Source organism: Apis florea, unplaced genomic scaffold (assembly GCF_048593485.1).
Source record: "Apis florea isolate Af1SG1 unplaced genomic scaffold, ASM4859348v1 contig_2350_pilon, whole genome shotgun sequence".
NCBI classification, from domain to species: domain Eukaryota; kingdom Metazoa; phylum Arthropoda; class Insecta; order Hymenoptera; family Apidae; genus Apis; species Apis florea.
In genome coordinates, this window is record NW_028256565.1 from 318,463 (window position 1) to 341,500 (window position 23,038).

Sequence of the window (23,038 nt, forward strand, 5' to 3'; positions counted from 1 at the left end):
TGAATCTTTCTTGATTCTTTCTTCATCGATATCTCGATCATGACGTCATACACTATATACATATCACTCGTGTATATTTACCTGCAACCTGTTGCGTTACGATTCGATACCATCTATAGTTTTTTTCATTGTCCTTCAAACTGTTTGAACAATGATCTTCTTACCGATCGAGGAATGCTACTTTATAGCTCTTGTTATTAATGGATGTATTACAGAGACCTAAACAAATCGTTTACATTGAAAATATATTTTTCATTTCATACGAATTTTACATGAATGTTATACATACATACATACATAATAATTTTTATAATTTTTAACATATGCATTAATACATAAAGTACTGAAAACTTCGGCAACAATAACAACACTAGTGATGTTATGCACGTTGCAAATTAACAATTTTATAAAAACGTGCCATATATATTTATAAATAAGATATTTTTTATACAACGAGAACAATACTTCCATTCTAACGATTTATTTTTTACGAATATTTCAAACAATTTTATATGGAAATTATAACAAATTACTGTACTGTCGTATTGTTATCGATGTTGTATATTTTAACAGTAAAAGTACGAATGAAAGTATATATTTTAAACAATTTTGATTTTGATCCCGCATAAATTACGCAGTTGATCGATGTCTTTTGATAATGAATAATTACAATGCATAACGAATATCATAAATTATTTCCTAAAATTAAGAAGTTACTATCATTCGATGTAACGAAGCAATGATAGATTCTATATCTAAATTTAGAGTATTGCTTCTTGATAGATATATATTTTTAATAAATGATCAATACTCTTCGCTTGGGTTCATAATAAGACTGATTGCATAGCAAAATATATTTCACACGTAGAATATATATAAATTAATTCCAAAACAACACATCGTTTAATTTTGAATAAAATATTAATATCATTTTTTATATAACTTTGTTTTATAAATAATTATATTTTTAAAAAAAGCACAGACGAATTTAATATATATAATACGTTTGTTCAAATTGCACTCGTATATTAATTTATTTAACGTGCTCCGATAATAAATGTTGTTTCTCTTCTCTCAGTTGCTTTTATCATCAATTATAGTATAATTGAGAAATCAATAATATTTGCTATGGTAATTGAATAATAAAAATTGTAAATGCATCCAGGTACAAAATATGCATGTTATTATTAAATAAAATTATTGAATAATTACACAAAAAAATTAAATAGAATATAAATAGCATATTTTTGTCAAAAATCTATTTTCCGTTCTAATTTTTTATGTTCTTCTGTAAAAATCGTAACGTAGTCATAATTTTAATCAAATTGTATTTAAAATTTTGGAAATATTATTTTTGTGATAATGTATAACTTAAATTATTATTATTGTTGTTGTTGTTATTATTACTATTATTATTTTTATTATTATTATTATTATTATTATTATTATTAGCAGTAGTAGTAGTAGTAATAGTAGTAGTAATAATATCTAATTATTATTATTTTTGCATAACCTGTACCTCATTTTAAATGTTTGAAAAAATATTGCATTTTACAAATAAATCAACTCTTGAAGTTTTTAAAAAATTATAATATAAATAATTAGGAATGCAACAAAGAGAACGACTAGGAGCAACATTGACAAAACTGTAAAAGTTATTGACAATGTTTTGACAAATTATATTATTTTTTTAAATTAATAGGCAGTTTAGAGCAGTTCTTAAAAAGTGTTGTATCTTTATATTAAATTATTAATCTAATATAATAATAATATAATTTTATAATGCACATAGTACTTTGAAGAAAAAGATAAGTCAAAAATGTTAAAAATTTTTGACTGTATATCAATCAGATAAATATAATTTAATTTTGTACTTAAAATATAAAATTTGTCATAATGTTATATGACGTAATGTATTTCTTAATTTTGATATTTTTTATTCAATTAAAACCAAAATAATTTATTCATAATTATTATGTTAACCTTCTAATGAAAAAGTAAGATTATCATTTTATATTTATTTCGTTTATGTATAAATATGTTAAAACATATTTATAACGAATTCAATTAAAAATTCAATCTATTGATCCATACTTTGGTCATTTGTAAATATTGTTATAATAAATGAGAACAAATAAAATATATATTATTTTCTATCATTTGTTGAATAAGTTATTGAATTTTTTTTTCACTGGAAGAGTATTTGCAAGTGATATACATATCTTTTTTTTTTTTTTCAATTTTTATATATTCTATTTCAATGCTGTAAAATATTTTAGAGATTCGGAATTTTTTTATGTAAGAAGCAAATTGTAACATATAAAAATCTAGTAGTGCTTGCGATTAAATAAATGGATTTTAAAATGATTTCAATAACGATCGTAAAAATAGGCTCTGGATATTATACTTTTACATCGAAATATAACAATATTTTCCTCTTATACCTTATGATTTGATTAGTTTCGTTATTTATAAATAAACATATTTGGAAGTTCACTGAAGAAGTGCGGAAATATCCCAAATCTTAATAAGACGATCTTGACCAATAGTTAATAATCTTCGTCTAGAAGCATCGAGATCCATTCCAACAACATTATGCTTTGCATCATGGAATGATGCTAAAGATGTTTGGCTGTATAATAAATAAATACATAAATATGAATAAAATATAGATAAGTCTTGTTTGTTCCACTTTTACATATATTTAATCTTATATCTTTCTACTTACTTTGCAGCTTTAAGTTGGATATGACATTGATCGCATACTCTAACTTCAAATTCAAAACCCATTGCAGGTATTGGTATTCGTTGAGATGTACATCGAGCGCATAATGCACGACCACAATGACGACAATGATGTTGTCTCAAACCTAATTGTCGTTGATCCATCATTGCTTTAATATTCCAAAAGAATGGTCTTCCACAAGCCTAAATTTGTTATAATATTTATCTATATAATAAAAAATTGTATAGATTTATAATTTCTCATAATTATAAAATTGCTTACTTGGCACGTATCAGATTCTACCCATGCTGCAGTTTCTTTTCTATTTGCAGCCATATCCCAACACACTATTACACCATCTTCTCCTCCAGATAATAACATACGTTCTGCACTTGCATAGCATAGTGCTGTTACTTTATTGCTGTAAAATTATGGAATGTTGTAGAATGAATATTTATTTGAAAAGAATTTTATAGAAATCAACTTACTGATGTCCTTGTAATTCATACGCTGTACCCTGTCGACCACCGATATCCCATACAATAATACTTTGATCGAAACTTCCAGAAAATAAAAGTTGTTTTTCAGAATCCCATGCTAATGTATGAATGCTTCCTGTGTGTGTTTTTAATGTGGTAATTAGTGTGACACCATTAGTATCTAACTTCAACATAGCTATTTGTCCAGAATAATCACCGACAAAAGCATGTTTTGATTGTGTGTCAAATCTATAGTAGTAAGTATAGTTAATAATTATAAGTTAAGGAGATATTTTTAATTTTAAATAAAAATTTTTTAAATAAAATATAAATTTTAAATAAATAAGAAATTATTTTTTATTAAAAGGATACTGCAAAGCAGTGTACCATGCATCTGTTTGATATGATCCTAACTTTTGCCCTGTTTCTGAACAATGTAATTGGAACATTTTATCTCGACCTATGCTTAACACCCATTCATAATTTGATGCAAATATAACACCTGTAACTCTTGCTTGATGTGCAGCATATTCACGCATAGCAGTCATTTGATTATAATCTTGTTCCAATATAAATTCCTAAAAGTAATACCTAACATATTCATTCTAAAATATAGAAAATATTAATAATTCTTTAAAAAGAATGATACAATACATACATTTATAGTTCCATTTTCTAAACCAACAAATAATTGTCTAGTTTGTACACAATAATGCATCGATGTTGCACCAGCAGCCATATATTGACAAACACTTGGCCAATAATGGCCAGAATCTCTTTTCAACCAAACTCTAACAGTTCTGTAAAAAAAAATGTTTTGTTAAAAATAAAAAGCAAACATTATTAAATAATTATTACATGAATGTGTATAAAAATTCAATTTATTAAACAAGAATTTATTAAACATTCATTTACCTGTCATCGCAAACACTAATTACACCATCTTCCCGCGGTATAATGATAGCCGCATTGACATCATCATTGCATCCTTCTAATTTCGATAAAAGTATAGGTTTTCGACTTGTACTAAATTTATCATGATTAACCCCTGGTGCAGGTTTTATTTCTGCTGCCATTTCAATCTTTGAAACGTAATATTTGAAGCAGATTTGTCATTTGACAGTTGTCAGACTTCAATATTAATCAGAGTTTATATACGTTATGAAGACGGAAAGCCGGATTTTTTTAGAGATTGTGAAGAAGAACCTATTGGCGCTATTCGTGATATTCGTTACGAATATTTTTTCCCCTTCTTTTCGAATTCCTTATTATCGACTGTTACGATCTTTATGAAAGATTTATTTGTGTGTGTCTGTGTGTGCGTGCATGGTTAATAGAAATTTATCACACAAATTGTGTTAACTAAGCAAACAATTGATAGTTGATTTCATCAATCTTTAATTTAATTTTTCAAAAGATAAAAAACATTTAACTTTAAAATCAAGAAATCTAAAGTTTACGATTTTGATTAGTAGATTAAGATATGTTTTGACGTTATAAAAGAAATTATATAGTATTATTCACTATAGTTGACAAATAGAACATATTATATAAGAAATATATTGAGCGGAAAATCTATATCATTCCTTCTCTATGTTTGTTCATATATAAAAGATGGAGTATCGTAGGAAAAATAGTAGACTGAAAATATACAAAAAATAATAATAATAAATTAGTTATTTGTTAAAATAATGAAACATATTTTCGTTATTTAATGTTTTAAACATTATCTATAGATTGTCTTTTTCTTAATAATATCAATATGTTGGGAACAAAGGTAAGAAACGAAAAGAGATTGATTAAATATTTTCCAAATATTTCTCCACATTCGAAAGTAGGTAAAAACATAAAAATAATAATTGATTTTCAATGATATTAGAACGATAGTAAAGACGATAATTTGAAAAGACAAGGCTCGTTCAGAAAGTTATTACCTGTAAACACAAACGGAGATTCTCAATTAAGTATGTCTGTGAAAATGATCGATAGGCCGATTGTATCACAAACTAATAAAGAATATACGATTTATTTGCAAGAATATAATATTTTATCTGAATAGTAAGTAAACTTTATAAGTATATCTAGAATTTATAGAAATTATTTATATTTATATATCTTTTATTATTATATAAATATTTAAAATGAATAAAATTTTTTTTTTTAAATAGTAACATGTTATGTTCACAAGATCTGAAGGGAATTTATGTTATACCATCTGCTCGAAATTCCTTGTGTAAGTAATATAAATAAACAAATAAATTAATTCTTTTTTTTCAATGCATCTTATGTATGAGAAAGATTGCATTCAAATTATTTAAGTCAAATATGAATTGATTCTTAGGTCTTGCTTGTCCTGACTTGGTCTTGTATAATGGTTTACATGTAAATATGTGCATGATTTATTTTTTGCCACATTTTCTTGTATATGTGTTTATAATATACATTTATTAAACTATAATGAATTTATTTTGTGTTAGTATGGTTTGGTGTACAATTTGTGCGGCAAGGAATATATCAAGGAGGAATTTTTAGATTTGATATAACACTACCACAAAATTTTCCAAATGGAGAATGTCCTGTAAGAATTTATTGCTTAAATGCTATATGTAGCATTTCAATTATAATATTAATTTAATTATATAATGAACAAATATTATAGAAAGTCACATTTCAAACTCCAATTTTTCATCCTTTAATCGATCCTGTGTCTGGAGAATTAAACACATTATGGGGATTTCCTGAATGGAGGAAAAGTAATAGAATTTGGCAATTGATACAATTTATAACAAAAATTCTGTCAAAAGTAGATCTTAAGATGAATCCTGTGAATCATGAAGCATATAATTTGTATGTATCTAAAAAAGTATTTAATTATAAATAAAACACATTTTAATAATGCATTTGTGTTACAGATTAGAGAATAATTTCGAAGTATTTCGAGATCGTGTAAAAAAATGTGTGAGAGAAAGTTTAAACAAAGTTTACAATTCATCTACAGTGGATGATCCCCATTATATTATGTTTAGTCCATATATTGATGAACTTTATAATTCTATTAAAAAAGAAATTTATGAACCTAAGGTATAAAAATATATGCATTACATTAATCATTACATTAATATTTAATCATTAAAAAAATATTTTCGTTTATACTTATTATTGCTTAAGTTATATGTAAACTAGAAATCTTTTTACTAAGATATGATATATGTATTGTTATTTTTGATAATGCTAAAGTTGTAAAATTAATGAAATGAAATTTCTATTAAATTTAATTTATTTCTAAAAGTTTTAAGCAATGACAAGTATGTGATTTTAAATTATTGAAGCTTAAAAATTCTTTCATTTGTTTTTTACTAATTATGTCTTATTATGGGATATAGGAAGAAGAAGAAAACAAGGCACTTGGCTTATCTTGGGTGCAACCAGGATCATTACAACCATTCTCTAAATCTGAAGCAAGATAATAAGTAGCATTATGTATAAATACTATTTATAGAAAACATAATAACAAAACTTATATATACTTATATATACGTCCTTAGAAAATAAGAGGAACGTAAATTTGAATGCAGGGGATAAATTGTAATATATTTTTATAATTAGTAAAAAATGATTATATTTTATTTTAATTTTTAATCATATATGAAACTGTTTTGTATGTTAAGCATATATAATACTCTTATATTTAATTATAATAAATACAATTGTTGGCTTGTTACTACATGTAATGCAAATTTTTTTTTAAATAAAGATAAAAAATAAACCATTATTAAATAAATAAATTGTAACATTGCAAACATCTTATATATTATTAGAAATCATTATTATAGAAGTATATTAAAATAAAACATATACTGATTATAAATGTCATGTAATAAATTTTTATTCTTGGACATGAAAAAATTTTGAAAATATTCTCGAGATTGATATAGATCTCGTTGTAATATAAACTTAAAGAATTTTTTATTAAATTTTATGATTGATATAAGAATATAATTTAACATTAGGAGAAAATAATAGATGTGCAAAAATTTTCTAGAATTTAATAATTTTATATATATCGTGATATTATATCTCTGTATATATAAAATATACGATGTATAAAAATATATATTGTCCAAAATAGTACATTTTGTTAAGGAAAAATTAGACAAAGAAAGGAAATAATAAATTTATACATTCGTGGCGCCATCTTGTGTTTTGATATCGAAACTTAAACTTATTACTAGTATAGCAGAATATGTAAAGAGGTATCCGTATATACGAGTGTATATACACATTGTGCCAGGATAGAGAAGACATACAATTAAGTTTTATGCAATTCCTGATACCTTTCGATATGGAAAACATAATTAGTAAAAATTAACTAATAATTAACTAATTTTTTATTATTCATTTTTGCATTCTTAAGTTTATATGAGTTGAGATCTTAAAAAAGTTTCTTCTATTAATTTTCATAATATTCTTTTCAATTAATTATTTATTAATGATCATTATAGAGAAAGCATCTTAGTCACAAATTCTCAATCAATAATCGAGTAATGAATGTTCAATGTTATTATTTAAATAACAATAAAATTATGAACGAAAATAATACGGGAATATAGAGAAGTTATTTAAAGAATGTTTGAACTGCATACAATCATATAGAAATAAATCTCATAATTAATATATTATAATAAATATGATATTATTATATTATTATATTGATTGTATCAGCCTGTACATGACACATATTTATCATTAATTAATAACTGAAAATTAATTGAATTCAAAGAAAAAATTCTTGAATTTTGAAAAAAATTTCCTATTAAATTTTATATCAGAAATTTATTTGAAATTCTAGCTTTGAAATGCAAACTTAAAAGTGCGGAAAAATTTTTAATAATAAATTAGTTATTAATTAATTTTTAATGATATCTTTTAATATAACATCACAAAATGACCTCCTTGCGCATTCTGTTATGCTAATAGCAATTTGGAACTTCGAGCATCAAAATACGAGATGGCGTTGATTGAAAAATTTTTCAATCGTTGTTTAACTTATCGACAAAGTAGATTAAAAATTTATAAGATCGAAGAAAAAATAAAAGTTATATTTCATATATATATATATATCTATAAAATAATAAAAATATAAAATAACACAAAAAAATATATATTTAAAATTTATTACGATATATGATGAAAAAATGTGATATGTTTACATTTGTAATAAAAATAAATGGATCATACTAAAAATTTTATGGATTAAAATTTGGTTTCAATTATTACATGCACATATGTATATAATTAAATACATGTGAAATAGAGATCTCTAAAGTAAATATTTATTGAATGAAATGTTACAATTTCATTTTTTTTTTCACTATTCTTTTTAAATGGCATAAGAAATCATTCAATAGTAATTTAATCATTATTACTGTTATCTTTTTTCATTGACATGATCTTAATTAGACTTATATTAGATATATTCTTAATAATCGTCATCATGCGTATTGGGTTTTAAATGTGTGACAAGTATTCGTAAATGAAAGTTCGTCAGAAGAAATATATATTTCGTGATAAATATAAAATGCAATGAAATATATTACAATTGATAGTGTCGGAATATTAAATGTCGCTTTTGTACTTTATCTTATTTCAATATATTCCTAATATAAGCGTTCATTGCATTTTGAGATTATGAGTTACGATTTTAACCTTTAATGACGGACATACAACTATAGGTAATCGTTGTTTTATATCCATATCGTTTGTTTAATATAATTTTATTTTACAAAGTAATGGCATTTTCGAGAATTTTAAATTAATATGATTAATATTATAATCATTATCATAAAGAATTATAAATTAATTCTTTATACTTTGATTTTTACATTCGAAAAATTCGATGATGTGTTTGGAGGTTAATTTTAAAGACCGATTTTTTTATGAATATATATAATTTATTTTTAGAGAAAGATTTTTTAAATTCATGTATTTCGTATAAAACGTAAAATATAAAAATGTTTAAAGCAATGTATTAATTATTTATAAAATATCAAAAAATTTTTAGTGATATCTATTTTCTTGCTGTTATGAAAATCACATTGACATATCGTCATTGAACACAACATATCATTAAATTATTTATTTTGTTTTTTAATTCTAAACATATGTGTGTTACAGTTGTAGGTAATACAAGAAATATCAAAATGCAGACAATAAAATGCGTTGTGGTTGGAGATGGAGCTGTGGGTAAAACTTGTCTTTTGATTTCATATACAACCAATAAGTTCCCATCCGAATATGTACCTACAGTTTTTGACAATTATGCAGTAACAGTAATGATCGGTGGAGATCCATATACATTGGGATTATTTGATACTGCTGGTAAATTTGTAACAATATATATTTATGATACAATTTATATTTTATAATAGTTATAATAGCTATAATAGTACTAGTTACATAATATAACATAATAGTTATATAGTATATATTATGTTGTGTTATAGGTCAGGAGGATTATGACAGACTTAGACCATTAAGTTATCCTCAAACGGATGTATTTCTTGTTTGTTTTTCAGTTGTCTCACCATCATCTTTTGAAAATGTTAAGGAAAAGGTTACATATTCAAATTGTTCAAATTGTTTAACGTTTGTTATTTCGTTAAATTCAATTTATATGCAAAAAAGAAACAGAAAATTATTAATCGTACATATGTATTTCATTCTAGTGGGTACCCGAAATAACACATCATTGTCCAAGGACGCCATTTTTGTTGGTTGGTACTCAAATCGATTTGAGAGATGATGTTGCTACTATCGAGAAATTGGCAAAGAATAAACAAAAGCCAATATCCGCGGAGCAAGGAGAAAAGCTTGCCAAAGAATTAAAAGCCGTGAAATATGTAGAGTGTAGTGCTCTTACACAGGTAAGTATTTATATTCGTTAAAGAAGAAGAACATGCTCGATTTTGTTATAATATTTTCAATAATAACATATAGTTTTAAAAATTTCAGAAAGGTTTGAAAAATGTGTTTGATGAAGCTATTTTAGCCGCCTTAGAACCTCCAGAACCAGTAAAGAAGAGAAAGTGTACGCTCTTGTAAGAGAGAAACATCAATGGAAATGGATTGATATTAAGAAAGAAAACGAAATTACATATAATAACGAAGAGCGGCAAATTTCATGCATAGTATAAAACAATTTGTTAGAAATTCGGAAACTGTGCGTAATACGGTTTCCTTTTCGAAAAAGATATATTAAAATCAATTAATAGCCGCTAATATTACAACGCGACAATTTAAAACGAACTTTTAATTAATCGTATTATAATCGTGTCGATCACATTCCATACAACGTGAAATTTCGATTAAAAGTTTTTCTCTGACTCGACGAAATTTTTCAATTTTATAATATCATTTAAATATATTTCGTAATAAATATTGCACGAATATTTTCCGATTATCTTTGAGAATTAAGAAATAGAAAGAAATTGTTAATATTATTTTATTTAGTTTTACCAAAAAGAATAATATTTTAAAATCTATTAGAACAATTGGTGCTATCGATTAATAGTATTTTTGGATTGCGTTTAAACATATAATGATAAAATATATATCGAATATACAAATATATATCGAATCAAAAAGAAATCAAAAAATATTAATTTTCAATGTATCGAATCGAAAACAACACATTCATGTACCGGGATCAACAAAATCAAATAGGAGATACGGACATCGTAAAAATGAGCGACAATTTTTATTTTTTTCTTTGTACAATATTACGAATATTTCGAAGCATGAATTGTTAATAGATTTTCCGAGATTCTTAATGGCAGCTATGATAAATGGTTTTTATGAGAACGTATTTTTTTTTTTTTTTTGTGACAAATACTGATTCTATTCGCGTCTAATTTTGTACATATCAGCATTTGTTACAAATGCACACTGATATGACGTAATAAATATCGGTGAAAAAGAAGGGAATAGAGACGATAATAATAACAAGACATTTATATTTTATAAGATTTCAATTAACGAATAATAATGTCGTATTATATATAGGGCGAAAATTAAATTTTCGACAAAAATACACGCGATTAAATAAATGATAGCGACAGTTGGTCGAAACAAGCGTCGTGCTCGTTCTCCAGCAATTGCATGTTTACGTATTATTTATTTTAACGAATATTGTATTATTTGATAAGCAAAATATCAATACTTAGTGTTTTTCTATTAACTTTTTACGATATGCGAACTGGATACATGTGAGAATTCGAAAAATACAAGTGAATTTTGCGCGAGCACAAAGTAAACTCGAAGAGCTTGTATCATGTACGAAACAACGAACGTGCGAGCATTATTAAAAACATCATCGATCGATTTTTATATTCCGTATCCAGTGAAGAGATGGCATTTATTAGCATTATACGTGTCACGATATGTAGACACAATCGCATTATGAAATATTCATATAAATATATTTATACTATGCATAAGAAATTCTTTTCCTTTAATCCTAAACTTTTAATTATTATATTAAGATTCAATTATTTATTTTTTCTATTTCTTTATATAGTTTAATTTCGTTTTGAAAAATTATTCGATGCGTGTTCCCTCGTACGTTTGGAAACGTACGTGTAAACGAAAATAATATAGATACCGAGATACGAAAACGGTAAAATAAGTTATTCGTCGATCGAACGGAGAGAACATCGAATCACAGATACGTAATAGACCAACGTTGTTCATCCATCATGGATCGCACGGATTTTTCTCTCCTCGTCCTTTATTTTTCTCCTTCGTTTCCTTTCTCTCCTATTAACTCCTCCCATTCTCTTTCTCTCTCTGTCTCTGTTTGTTTCAACCATGGCATTTCTCTCTATCTCTGGTGTGTCGATTGCATTGCCGTACAACATAGCGCGTTGCGCCTTGTAGTTACTTCAATTACGTGGATTCGTGGTTACGTATCCTCGTATTGGAGCAACTTTGCCGAGTCGATGTAGAGGGCATATCCCAGTCACGGACTCATCATGGACGTGCCTTTGGTCTCTTTTGACATTATCGCTAATCATTTCGGATCGATTCTTGCATCCACGAGAAAGCGATCCGTTTGTACGCGGCATGCGCGCGTTTTCCCTCAGAATTTCGTTCATCGATTAATTGGAAACGTACGAACAAGATCGAACGATACGAAATTTTTACATACCAAATTGTCTGCAAATTGATCGCGATTCATTTCTTCCGATACCGTTTTTTTCTTTTCATGTGTCGACAAATGATATTAGGGAGATTCTTTTCTCCAATTTTCTCTTTTTCTCGTTAAGACAGTATCGATTTTTTAAGGTTAGTTCGCGACAACCTTTCCTTCGATAAGAGCGCGTGTTAATTTTACAGGTTAAAGAGAAGATTCTATTCGTTTTGGTCCATATACGAAGGATGGGATGTAACGTAACGATGAAACGTACTTATGTTTTTCGTATCGCGTTTATCGTATCGTACGAAGATTTTAAGGATCTCCGCGGGTGTTTCGTTTAAAAACGAAAAACGCAGCCGACCGAAAGAAGAAGAGATACTCTTTTTTTCGTTAAGACAGTATCGATTTTTTAAGGTTAGTTCGCGACAATCTTTCCTTCGATAAGAGCGCGTGTTAATTTTACAGGTTAAAGAGAAGATTCTATTCGTTTTGGTCCATATACGAAGGATGGGATGTAACGTAACGATGAAACGTACTTATGTTTTTCGTATCGCGTTTATCGTATCGTACGAAGATTTTAAGGATCTCCGCGGGTGTTTCGTTTAAAAACGAAAAACGCAGCCGACCGAAAGAAGAAGAGATACGAAACGATCGCAATACACATGCGTGCAGCATACCGTGCAGCCGAAAATCAACCGTAATACGGCCGAGTGTTCTGGTTCTCTACAGCCAGGCGTATAAGTTGCGCGATAACGCGATGGATATAAGTGGCACGTGTCTCGTGCTCTTCTTCCTTTAACCGACGGACAATGTTGCTCTTAAAAGAGTCAACGTTTAAGATGGTTGCCTGGAACGAAACCAGACGTACGACTTCGTTGATAGGGAGGCTACTTTTAGAGATATCGAGAGAAACGATAACGCACAGAACACGAAAAATTTCGATAAGATCCGCAACGTGTGTTTCTAGATGCATCGTGGCGGGGTCTGCCTCGTCGGGGTAACGATGAGATAAAACAGTGAGTGGAGGGGGAGAGGGGAAGTATTTTTCGCGAATATCGAGCGAATATAATATCTTTTCTCTTCTTCTTTTTCTTTTTCTCGTTAAGATTCGACGCGATAAGCGTATTCCTTTTTTCGCTTGTGATGACGATCGTTCCAAGTTTGAAGGGAATTTCGAGTGACGATTAGCGGGATCGAGAGAGGGGGAAGAAGAGTAGGAAGTAAACGTTGGTTTAGAAATTAGTATTCGGAATTATCGGCCAATCGAGAAACGAGAAGGAGCATCGTGTAAATACAACACGTGTACACGAGGATGATCGCGACGGGGCGACGAGGATAATCGAGGCGTATTCGATCCGTTTGAAGAAGGGTTTTGGCGAACGAAAGCAGAAGCGAGGAGACAACGTGGGTGGCAACAATAGGTCTCCGGAGCGGGCAGATTCTGGTGGCACGACACGCATTGTACGAGCACGAGTTTGAAAGTGATTGATCACCGTCGGTGATCGCGCGTATATACGCGCGTATCGCGTTTCGACTCTTTCCTTTCTATCTTTAACAAGGGACCCGTACTCGTTTAACATGTCCGGTTGACAACCGACCAACCAACTGGTCGTCATCGTCGTGGTCGTGGTCGTGGTCGTCGTCACCAACCAGATCTGGATTTTCGATGGAAGCGAGCCACGGGGGGTAAGCATACCTCCGTCGAGCCCGATCTCGATGGATCGAGAAGCAAGAAGACGAACTCTAACGAGCGTCTCGTTTCCTTTCGTTTCGTTCTACGCCTAATTATTCACATTTCGCATCTCGGGATAAAAGGCCAATTCTTTTCCTCTTTTTTTTTTTTTTTTTTTTTTCCTTTCGCGAAAAAAAGAAAATATACTTCGAGACGACTTCCTCCGCACTCGTTCGACTCATTTTAATACAAATCGTCCGGTGTTCGCGTACCGCGTGTCGCAAAGGGCAAAACCTTCAGTGTTCCCCCTGCACCATCGTTACCAGCCCCTCGTGGCCAGATCGGTAGCGTCATATGGCGAAACTCGAAGCATACGTTTAACGTGAAACGTATAAGTAAGTTAAATAGCCCATGGGTGGAAATGCGCGGTCCACGCGCAACCACTTTTTCCTCGGAAAGAGCAAAACGAAAGAACAGCTTGGTTACGAGTGGCGTGCATAGACCATAGATGGTAATGATAAAAGTCTCTCCCTCGGTGGCGAGACACGGAGATTCGAAAAGAAGCGGAAAAGCACGAGAGAGAAACGGGGAAGAAGGAGAAGGAGGAGGAGGAGAAGGAGGAGGAGGGGTCGAAGGGAAAAGGTTGGCGAGTGGCTCATCAGGCTGATAACCCAGCCAAGGGGAGAGGAGAGGAGAGGAGAGAGGAGAGAAGCGCGCGTCGTCTACTCACGTTGATCGCTGCCACCAGGTTTGTTCCTCGACTCCTTTGCCAACCCCTCTCGCGTCACTCACCGCTGTGTTCATCGGCATCCCCACCGCGCCAAGGAGAAAACTCGGCTCCCACCATCCAGGATCCATCCCTACCACTCTCCGTGCCTCCGTATCACCTTCTGCTTCTCCCAGACCCGGATCGTCCACCCACACGCTCACCTTCCTCTCTCTCTCTCTCTCTCTCTCTCTCCCTCTCTTCCCCTTTTTCACCCTTCGTTTCACCCTTCTGCTCGCCTTCACGCCCATACCTCTCTCCCGTCTTTGCCCCATTTCCCCAGTGTGGAGGTGGGCCGAGTGGAGGAGAAGTTAATATATCTCGACCAACAACGATCCGCGTCAACCGTCGCGAACGCCGATCTCCGGATTTTATTCTCGTCAAAAAAAAAAAAAAAAAAAAAAAAAAAGAAAAAAGAAAGAAAAAACAAAACGAAACAAAGAAAACTCGCGATCGCGATCACCGCTCGCGAGATTCGATGAATCGATTCGGTTAAAGAGGAGAGGAGGAGAGACGAGGAATCGAGAACGAGAAGGGAGTCGAAACGCGATCCAATTTCTCAGGCCATTGAGTGCAGCGAGCGGCATCTGTCTAACGACCGGCCACCGCCGCTTTTTACAAGCGAACCGTGAAATGCGCGAACAGAAGGCCCGGGGAAAGAGACCTCCTTTACATTTTAATCAAATCATTTCTCCGTTACCACGCGGATCGGAGACCGCCACCCACTACGCGGGGCAGAGTGGGTAGAGCGAAGGAGGAAACGAGCATTCGGTTAATCGACAAAGGTCGGTGGGGGAACGGGAGGAGAAGGAGGAGGAGAGGTTTCCACGCTCGCGGATCGCGGGGATCCGAAGCGGAACGAAGGGGGGAGGGGAAGAGTCGACGAGAGACGATCCGTAACGCGTCCATCTCCTCCAACCTCGGCGGGATTGATCAATTTAATTTTGTTACGAATAGCTGCTACAACCCTTTGCTTGCTCGACCCGACTCCCGTAGCGGGGCACGTACGCCTCCAATCGGTTAATGACCGTTTCGAGGATCGATCGTTCGCCGAGCGAAAGCCTCGAAATAATCATCGTGGTTTCACCGTAATTGCTCCGCGGGAAATGAGAAATAGCTTCGTGCGTGGCGGCAACGTGCAATTACGCAAAAATTGGTTAATTGTCGTGGCGAGGGACGGGGCGCCTCTCCTCTCGAAAGAGAGTCGAAAGTAGCACCGGCTGGCCTCGCGGTGTGCCACGGGTAATCGAGCAACGCCGCGAGTAACGCCGATCCGATAACGATAACTATAAATTTCTACCCACGACGAATCGTTCGTTCCGCTAATTGCGGCCAACTCGTAAAAACTCGCAACTTTCTTCTTCTCGAGAGAGACGAGAGAGCGCACCGTTTCTAACTGCGAAATCGCGAACAACTGATCCTTCGACCGAAACAACAACAGGAGGGGGAGAGGAGAAAATAGGAGAAAGAGTCGTGAAAACGCGGCTTATATATATATATTATGTGAGCAAATAAATTCCTGCCCCTCCTTTTCTACGATCATAACTTCTGACCGAGTTCGAATTACTTTACCGTTTGTGGCGCCATCTGAAAGAACGTTCTTTTGTTTTTACGAAAAGCCGCAATGAGCGCTCTAAGAGTTTCCAGTTCTATGCAACAATTTCAAGCGATATGGCGTGCGAGAAGCGTCATTCGCGTCGTTCGCTTACTTTTTGCATTCCAGTTTAGGAGATCGATGTCGAAGCTACTGAAATGATTTGCGCGCGGCATTGCGAGAGAACGCTGTATCTTACGAAACACGCAAAAAGTGGTATCAAAGAATTTAAAGCCGGAAACTTTAATTCGGAAGACGACGATCGTTCGAGTGCACCGAGAAAGTTTGATGAGGAGGTGAGTCCTAGAGGAATCGCTCGACGAAAATCCGACCCAGACGCGAGAAGAATCGGACAAGCGGTATCTATCCGACTGAAACGATCGGATCTAATCTTGTATGTCTGATTTACGTAATAAAATCTTGTATTTGGAAAGAAATGGGAAAAGAACTTGTTACAACACTTTATACATGCATATATACTTTTCTCTTTCTCATTTTTCTTTCTTTTCCCCCAACTTTTCTTTTTTCGATACTCGCGTCTCTCCATCTTCATCGCGAATGCTCGTTTTCGTCTTTCGCCGCGAATCGGTCGAGGCTAAATAAAGCCTTTCCGATCCTCCCTCGGCGGGACGCCATGTTTTAATAATCTATCCAAGATATAATAGACACTTATTTTAGTAGTTACTCGTCGACGCGTACGCGGATAACCCAAGATCGTTAAATACGTAATTTTAATAATTTCCTGCCGCCTTAATAGAATCGAACGTTCGTTCTTACCCAATAATCTTAATTATCCCCTTCCTTCCCTTCTTCTCTCTTTTTCTCGATGATCGACGTCGTCGACTCGTATCGTCTCGAAGCCTATCGTCGGAAAATGAAGACGGATGGAGAAAAATCGGAGGTGGATAGGAAAAAGTAGCTCGAGCAGCGGTGTCTGGTGGTTGGTAGCGAGAGGTGGAGACGGACGATGGGGAGAGAAAGGGAGAATAAGGGGTTGGATGTTGGGAGAAGGGAACGGGGTAGGCGTAAGGGGGTCGATAAAGTAGCGATCGCGCACGGGACTCAATTACACGCTTCGCCGCGTGCTCTCCGCTTTCTCTCTCCTTCTCTCTCGCTTTTTCTCTCTCTCCACCCACACGCGCACGCACGCACACCCTCCCCTCTCCTCTCTTCCATTCTCTTCTCGCTCGACCGCCATCAGCGGCACACCCCTTCCACCGTGGTTCGGTTTTCCAGCCACCGTTCACAACCGGTTCGCAACCCCTAACCTCCCGCTATCCCTTGGGAATCTCCGAAGAGACGATTCGAAGCAGGAAATCAGCCAGACAACTCGACGGCAACGCTGTTCCTGTCGCGAGTTTCTCGCGCTCCTCCACCGATTTCTCTCTCTCTCTCTCTCTCTCTCTCTCTCTCTCTCTCTCTCTCTCTGTCTGTCTCCTCTCTCTCTCTCTCTCTCTCTCTCTCTCTCTCTCTCTCTCTCTCTCTCTCCATCCACTTGCGAAGCGATTCGCGATCGATCCTTCGCGAAAATTTTGGCGAAACGCGACTACATCGGACGGAATACAGGAACCGATGTTTTATTAATCGTTTCCCTTTCGGTCGATCGATCCACCGACTACGTTCGCATTTCCTTCCAACCATCCGTGTCTCTTTTATCGATCGATAGGTTGGAAAAGACACTGGAGTTAAAAGACTCGGTGTATTCCGTGTCACCTTTCCCTCTCCCCTCCCCCTCTCCGATATTTACGTCCATTCGAGAGGATAATTATCACGGTTCGTGAGCAAAAGTCGTTTCCCGTTTCCCGTCGGAATCGTCTCCACGTGGGAATCGATCGTTTCAATTAGCGTAAATGCGCGAAAGGGATCCTCGTGACCGAGGATTATATCGTTTCGTTCCAATTCCCTGGACGATCGGGGACGATCATTGGGACGAGGCAGGGAACGATGACGAGGACCCGTTTTCTTTTCGCTTTTCGAGAGAGAAGAGCGCCGAGAGGAGGGTGAAATTTTTCGATCGACAGAAGAAACGAAGAAGAGTAGTAGCAGAGGAGGAGGAAGAGAAAGAAACGAAAAGAGAGGAAAGGAGAAGGATGATAGCGATGGTGGTGGTGGTGGTGGTGGTGATTGTAAGTAGGGTTAGTTGGAGGTTGGCGAGGAGAGGAGGAGGAGGGAAGGAGGGGAATGATTCAGTAGTGAAATATGTCAGGAGGTCGGTATGTAATGCCTTTCTTTCTTTCTTTCTTTCTTTCTTTCTCCCCCCCCCTCCCTCCCTCTCCCTCTTTCAAAAGTCGAGCGTACGAAACGAGGCAGACAATAATATTTCACATGCCGCGAGGCTAATTGAATGCTACCATGGTAGTTTCTGGTCCTTAACAGGCCCTCGGGAGTTCTCTCCTCCCCCCTCTTCCTCCTCCCGCTTAGCCCATTTCGCTCACACCCCCCACTTCCGTCTCGTCTCGCTCGTCCCGTCCCGTCCCGTCCCGTCCCGTTCCGTCCCGTCTCGTTCCGTTTCGTTCCGTTCCGTTCGTGGCGGTTGGCCGACACCTCGATTCTTGGTCGCCGCGCACCTCCCCCCCCTCCTTTCCTCTCCTCTCCTCTCCTCTCGTCTCCTCTTGTCCCGGACCACCGATTCTGGGCCCGCCGCGCCGTGCCAAACGACAATAATTAACCGCCGGTTAGTTTACGTCGCCCCCCGTCGTTTCTTGCCTTCTATACGTGGTGTATACCTCTACCTACCTACGCGAACGAGGGTTCCCAACTCCCGACCCATCTCTTCTCACCTCTCTCTTCTCTCCCTCTCCCCTCTCTCTCTCTCTCTCTCTCTTCAAACTCTTTCCTCCCGTTCCCTTTTCTCCTCCTCCTCCTCCTCTCCTCGAGGAGGGGAAAAAATCGCGGGGATATCCGCGGTCGTCGATCCGTTGGTTCGTTTCGTTTTCGAAGCAGCAGGGATCGCGGGCTACCAGCCAGATCCCGAGAGATTCGTAAATACGGTGGATAGATGGCAGTGTGGCGAGTTGTCGCACCTTCTTACGATTATCAACGGGACGAACGAGGCGGGTCCCTCCCCACACCCGAGAGAAGTATCGCGAGAGAAAGGGAAAGTCTTTTCGCCCCTCCTCCCCCCTCCTCCTCCTTCTCCTCTTCCGAATCGCCTCGTATCGGGAATCGTAACGGGAGCGGCCGTCGTTCGATTAGCGCGACCGAGGATAAGGAGAAGGAAAGTAGAAGAAAGGGAAGAGGGGCGGGGGGAGGAGGGAGGGTTTCCCCAAGCATCGAGCGCGGTGGAATCCGCGGGGGGCCACGGGACGAGCGAGCGTGGCTAATGCTCGGTAAGAATAACGCCGGGGAGGGCCCGAGGGCCCAACTCGGTCATTAAGTTACTAACGGCCGTGCCGTTAAATCATCCTTGCTGTCATCGTCCTCGTTATCTACCACCTCCGCCACCACCACTTTTTTCCCCCCATCCATCCTCTATTTCGATATATTGGAAGAGGCGGCTGGGAGGGGGGAGGAGGTGATTGTCGAGGAGAAATAGCGAGATCGTCGATGATTCGACGACGAGAGAGAAGAGATCCGTAGATGAGAGATTCGTGTACGATATATATATATATATATATTGTGTGTGTATGTGTGTGTGTGTACGTGTATATATGCGTGGTTGGCGCGTTTCTCCGCAGGGGGTACGCGAGTGTCTCTCCCTCTCCCCCTCCCTCGCCTCCGGATAACGCAAGGTTAGGCCATTCGTTCCGATCATTCTCTCTCTCTTTCGAATCGAGCGTGGAAAAGGTTCTCCTCGCAGCCTGCCGGTCACCGCATTCCGATCTCTCTCTACCCATCATCCTCCCCCTTGTCCGAGTCACACACCCTTTCTCTTCTTCTTCTTCTTCTTCTTCTGTTCGCGTCCATTCGAGCATCGCGTTCCAGGCTTCAACCGTTCTGACACTCTCTCCATCGGTGGTGATGGTGGTGGTGGTATCATCGTAGCGCTTGGCCGCTGCAGCCTTTAAGCTTTTATCCCTCTCCAGCGGCGAAGATAACATCGACTCGCGGTCCTCGAGCATTTGGAATAAGAGAGGAGAGAGAGAGAGAGAGAGAGAGAGACCCCACTGAGCGAAGCACCGCGGTGGGTATTCCGGGTACAACCTGCCACTCGTCAGCCCACCCTCCTTAACGCGCGAGAAGACCGCTCCCCCTCCCTCCTTCCTTCTCTTTCGCCCGAACCTTTTTTTCCTACCTCGCTCTTTACCTGTCTCCCCCCGTTCTCCCTTCCTTTTCTCGCTTATCGCGCTTTACGCGTAACCATCCCTTTCTCTCGATTCTCCTCCTCCTCTCCTCGAATCGACAAGTTCGTCGTCCCTTTCGCTACCGATCTCCCCTGTACGGACGATCCATCCGCTCGATAACGGGAGCGAGCATAACGCTGTCGATCGAGGAGAAAGGGAAGAGAAGCGAGAGACACGTTTCCGACGAATCTTCGTTCCTTTGAACGATAATCCGACGTACGAGCTAGATCTCGATCGGATATATACGTGCATATATATATATATATGCATGTTTCTTTTTCTTTTTCTTTTTCTTTTTCTTTTATACGGAAGGAATAGTTTATCCCTTTAAACGGTTATCCTTTGTCCGTTCTTGGAACGGAACGTCGGGATACGAAGGAAGGAATGACGAAACTTTAGCCAAGTAGAATTCTTTCTTGGACGAGAAGAAATCGTCGCGTCATCGTTCGTTGTCGGCTCGTTCGTTCGAAAGACGAGCGATCTTCTCGAGTAACGTTAACGTTGTTTTCGATGCTACCGCGTACAGCATCTTCTTTTCTATATATCGCTCTCGCCGTCGTCGTGTCGTCGTCGTGATATTTCCAAGGGGCCTCGAACGCGTCGAGTGCGTTACGAAGAAACACTTGCCGGGTGGCCGGGGAAAACACTCGACCACCTCGCGGCGAGCAACGAAAACACTAATTTCCCTTTCTCCGCATCGTCTCGCGATTGGATATTAGACCCTGCCTGCCTACTTCCACTCGCGTCGTTCCTTTTGTCCTCCCTATCGGTCGCAAGCAATTTCCGAAACAAAAGTTACGCGGCATCGTGTCGAACCCGGCCAATAATTCCGATCTTATATCACCCATCGACCTAAGTATTAGGCGGCGACCGATATAATCGCGTATCTAACGGCGAAATGGAAGAGAGGGAACCCGCGTTATTACACGCTATCGAGAACTAATTTGAATCAATTTACTTTACCTAACCTCTCTCTACTCCGCGTCGCGTGGACGTGACGATGTCGCCGCCAATCGGTAATACAGATATCGAGAACCTCGCGCGTGCGCACGATCTAAGAAAGAAAAAGACGAAATAAAAGGGAATTTTTCAACGCGATATTATCGCGTGATACGCGATAAAAGTGGAAAAGTTGGAAGGTGGAGTGAAGCGGGGATCGATTTCGCACGGACGTCGATCTCCACCGATCTCCGTGGTCCGTTAACTCCTGTACCGCGCTAGACAGAGAGATGGAGAGAGAGGAAGAGAGAAATCGCGCGAGCGATTTCGTTAAATCTTTCGCGCCTCCCTCCTCCCCGCCGCCAATCGTAAATCGTAAATCTGTCTAATCGAACGATTTATCGGCATTATCGAATCGGCCTCTCTCGATTCGTCCAACCACTTATCGGTATCGCTCGCCCTCCTCCCCCTCCCCCGCTATTGTACGTACGAGCGTAAAAATCGTACGGTCGAGCGCGAGCTATTATATACGCATCGATGCCATCCCTCCGCCGTACTTCGCCCCCTCCCCCGCCCCCGGCCCCTTTCTTTCGCGGTCGATAAATTTCGAAAAAGGCGCGACGCGAGGAGCGACGAGGAAGGAAGATACGTCACGTTAAAATTAATCGAAGGGTGAGAAAGAGATAAGAAGCGGAGGGGGAGGGGAGGGGGGCTCGCGTTCGATCTCCCCCCCCTCTCCGATTCTCCACGGGGATCGGGCGCGGGGGAGGAGAGGGGGGGGACCAACTTCTCTCCCCCTCCCCTCTTCTGCGTGGAGCTCGGCCCCTCGTAAATCAAGAATTAAATCGGATGCGTGTAATTCGCAGCAGTTTTAACCGTAAACAGTTTAATCTCGGTCTCGAATCGAAATCGGTCACGTCAAAACAATGGATTCTTTACGGCGCGGCCGGGCGCACCGTAAGCGCGTGGACCCTCTCCCCCCTTCCTCGAGCGAGAGAGAGAAACGTAACGAGCGGAACCGTTTAACGCGCTCCTTCCCCGTATACACGCACAACACACCTCGGAACGAACCGATTCTCTTCTTTTCGTCGAAAAAGACTTCTCGTTCGTTTCGACGGCAGGGTAGATAGAATATAGAAGATATACAGAATACAGGGTTTAGAGTTTAGATATTTATATATTATGTTATATAGGGGGCGATATCGATTCACCTTCCTTTCGATTCTTCGAGCGGAAAGAAGGGGAGGAGGAGGAGGAGGAGGATCTCGAATCTCGAGCGCATCTCGGTTTCCAAAGTTTATTCGGCTATATAAAGCACGTGACACGCGGTTCCACTACGCGGGAGACGGAGGATGGAGGATATTCGGCGACATATGCGTACGTGCGC

At 37.0% G+C, this 23,038-nt stretch overlaps 3 protein-coding genes across 3 annotated transcripts; 2 read left to right on the forward strand and 1 right to left on the reverse strand.

Moving 5' to 3' along the window:
• Nucleotides 1-228: 228 nt before the first annotated feature.
• Wdfy2 (WD repeat and FYVE domain containing 2) lies at nucleotides 229-4,551 on the reverse strand. Its single transcript, XM_003696150.4, has 7 exons — nucleotides 4,120-4,551; nucleotides 3,863-4,004; nucleotides 3,577-3,782; nucleotides 3,214-3,453; nucleotides 3,008-3,146; nucleotides 2,729-2,928; nucleotides 229-2,632 (listed from the first exon to the last, which is right to left on the reverse strand). Exons 1-7 carry the CDS (start codon nucleotides 4,278-4,280, stop codon nucleotides 2,494-2,496), a joined length of 1,227 nt encoding a protein of 408 aa, XP_003696198.1. The 5' UTR covers nucleotides 4,281-4,551; the 3' UTR covers nucleotides 229-2,493.
• LOC100872258 (AKT-interacting protein) lies at nucleotides 4,505-6,989 on the forward strand. The gene is made up of 7 exons (XM_003696157.4): nucleotides 4,505-4,981; nucleotides 5,084-5,262; nucleotides 5,373-5,437; nucleotides 5,682-5,782; nucleotides 5,864-6,051; nucleotides 6,117-6,285; nucleotides 6,588-6,989. Exons 1-7 carry the CDS (start codon nucleotides 4,967-4,969, stop codon nucleotides 6,669-6,671), a joined length of 801 nt encoding a protein of 266 aa, XP_003696205.2. The 5' UTR covers nucleotides 4,505-4,966; the 3' UTR covers nucleotides 6,672-6,989.
• A 1,546-nt stretch (nucleotides 6,990-8,535) lies between these two features.
• LOC100872736 (cdc42 homolog) lies at nucleotides 8,536-11,703 on the forward strand. The gene is made up of 5 exons (XM_012490194.3): nucleotides 8,536-8,936; nucleotides 9,379-9,582; nucleotides 9,708-9,817; nucleotides 9,930-10,127; nucleotides 10,216-11,703. The coding sequence occupies exons 2-5, from the start codon at nucleotides 9,405-9,407 to the stop codon at nucleotides 10,303-10,305; spliced, it is 576 nt and encodes a 191-aa protein (XP_012345648.1). The 5' UTR covers nucleotides 8,536-8,936; nucleotides 9,379-9,404; the 3' UTR covers nucleotides 10,306-11,703.
• Nucleotides 11,704-23,038: the final 11,335 nt, after the last annotated feature.

Coding starts and splice junctions, on each gene's coding strand:
- Wdfy2 (XM_003696150.4), bottom strand. CDS start 4,280: ATGGCAGCAGAAATAAAACCTGCACCAGGGGTTAATCATGATAAATTT. Junction 3,454..3,576: donor GCATGGTACACTGCTTTGCA/GTATCCTTTTAA, acceptor TTACTACTATAG/ATTTGACACACAATCAAAAC. Junction 2,929..3,007: donor TAGAATCTGATACGTGCCAA/GTAAGCAATTTT, acceptor TAACAAATTTAG/GCTTGTGGAAGACCATTCTT.
- LOC100872258 (XM_003696157.4), top strand. Junction 6,052..6,116: donor AATCATGAAGCATATAATTT/GTATGTATCTAA, acceptor TTTGTGTTACAG/ATTAGAGAATAATTTCGAAG. Junction 6,286..6,587: donor AAGAAATTTATGAACCTAAG/GTATAAAAATAT, acceptor TATGGGATATAG/GAAGAAGAAGAAAACAAGGC.
- LOC100872736 (XM_012490194.3), top strand. CDS start 9,405: ATGCAGACAATAAAATGCGTTGTGGTTGGAGATGGAGCTGTGGGTAAA. Junction 9,818..9,929: donor TTGAAAATGTTAAGGAAAAG/GTTACATATTCA, acceptor ATTTCATTCTAG/TGGGTACCCGAAATAACACA. Junction 10,128..10,215: donor AGTGTAGTGCTCTTACACAG/GTAAGTATTTAT, acceptor TAAAAATTTCAG/AAAGGTTTGAAAAATGTGTT.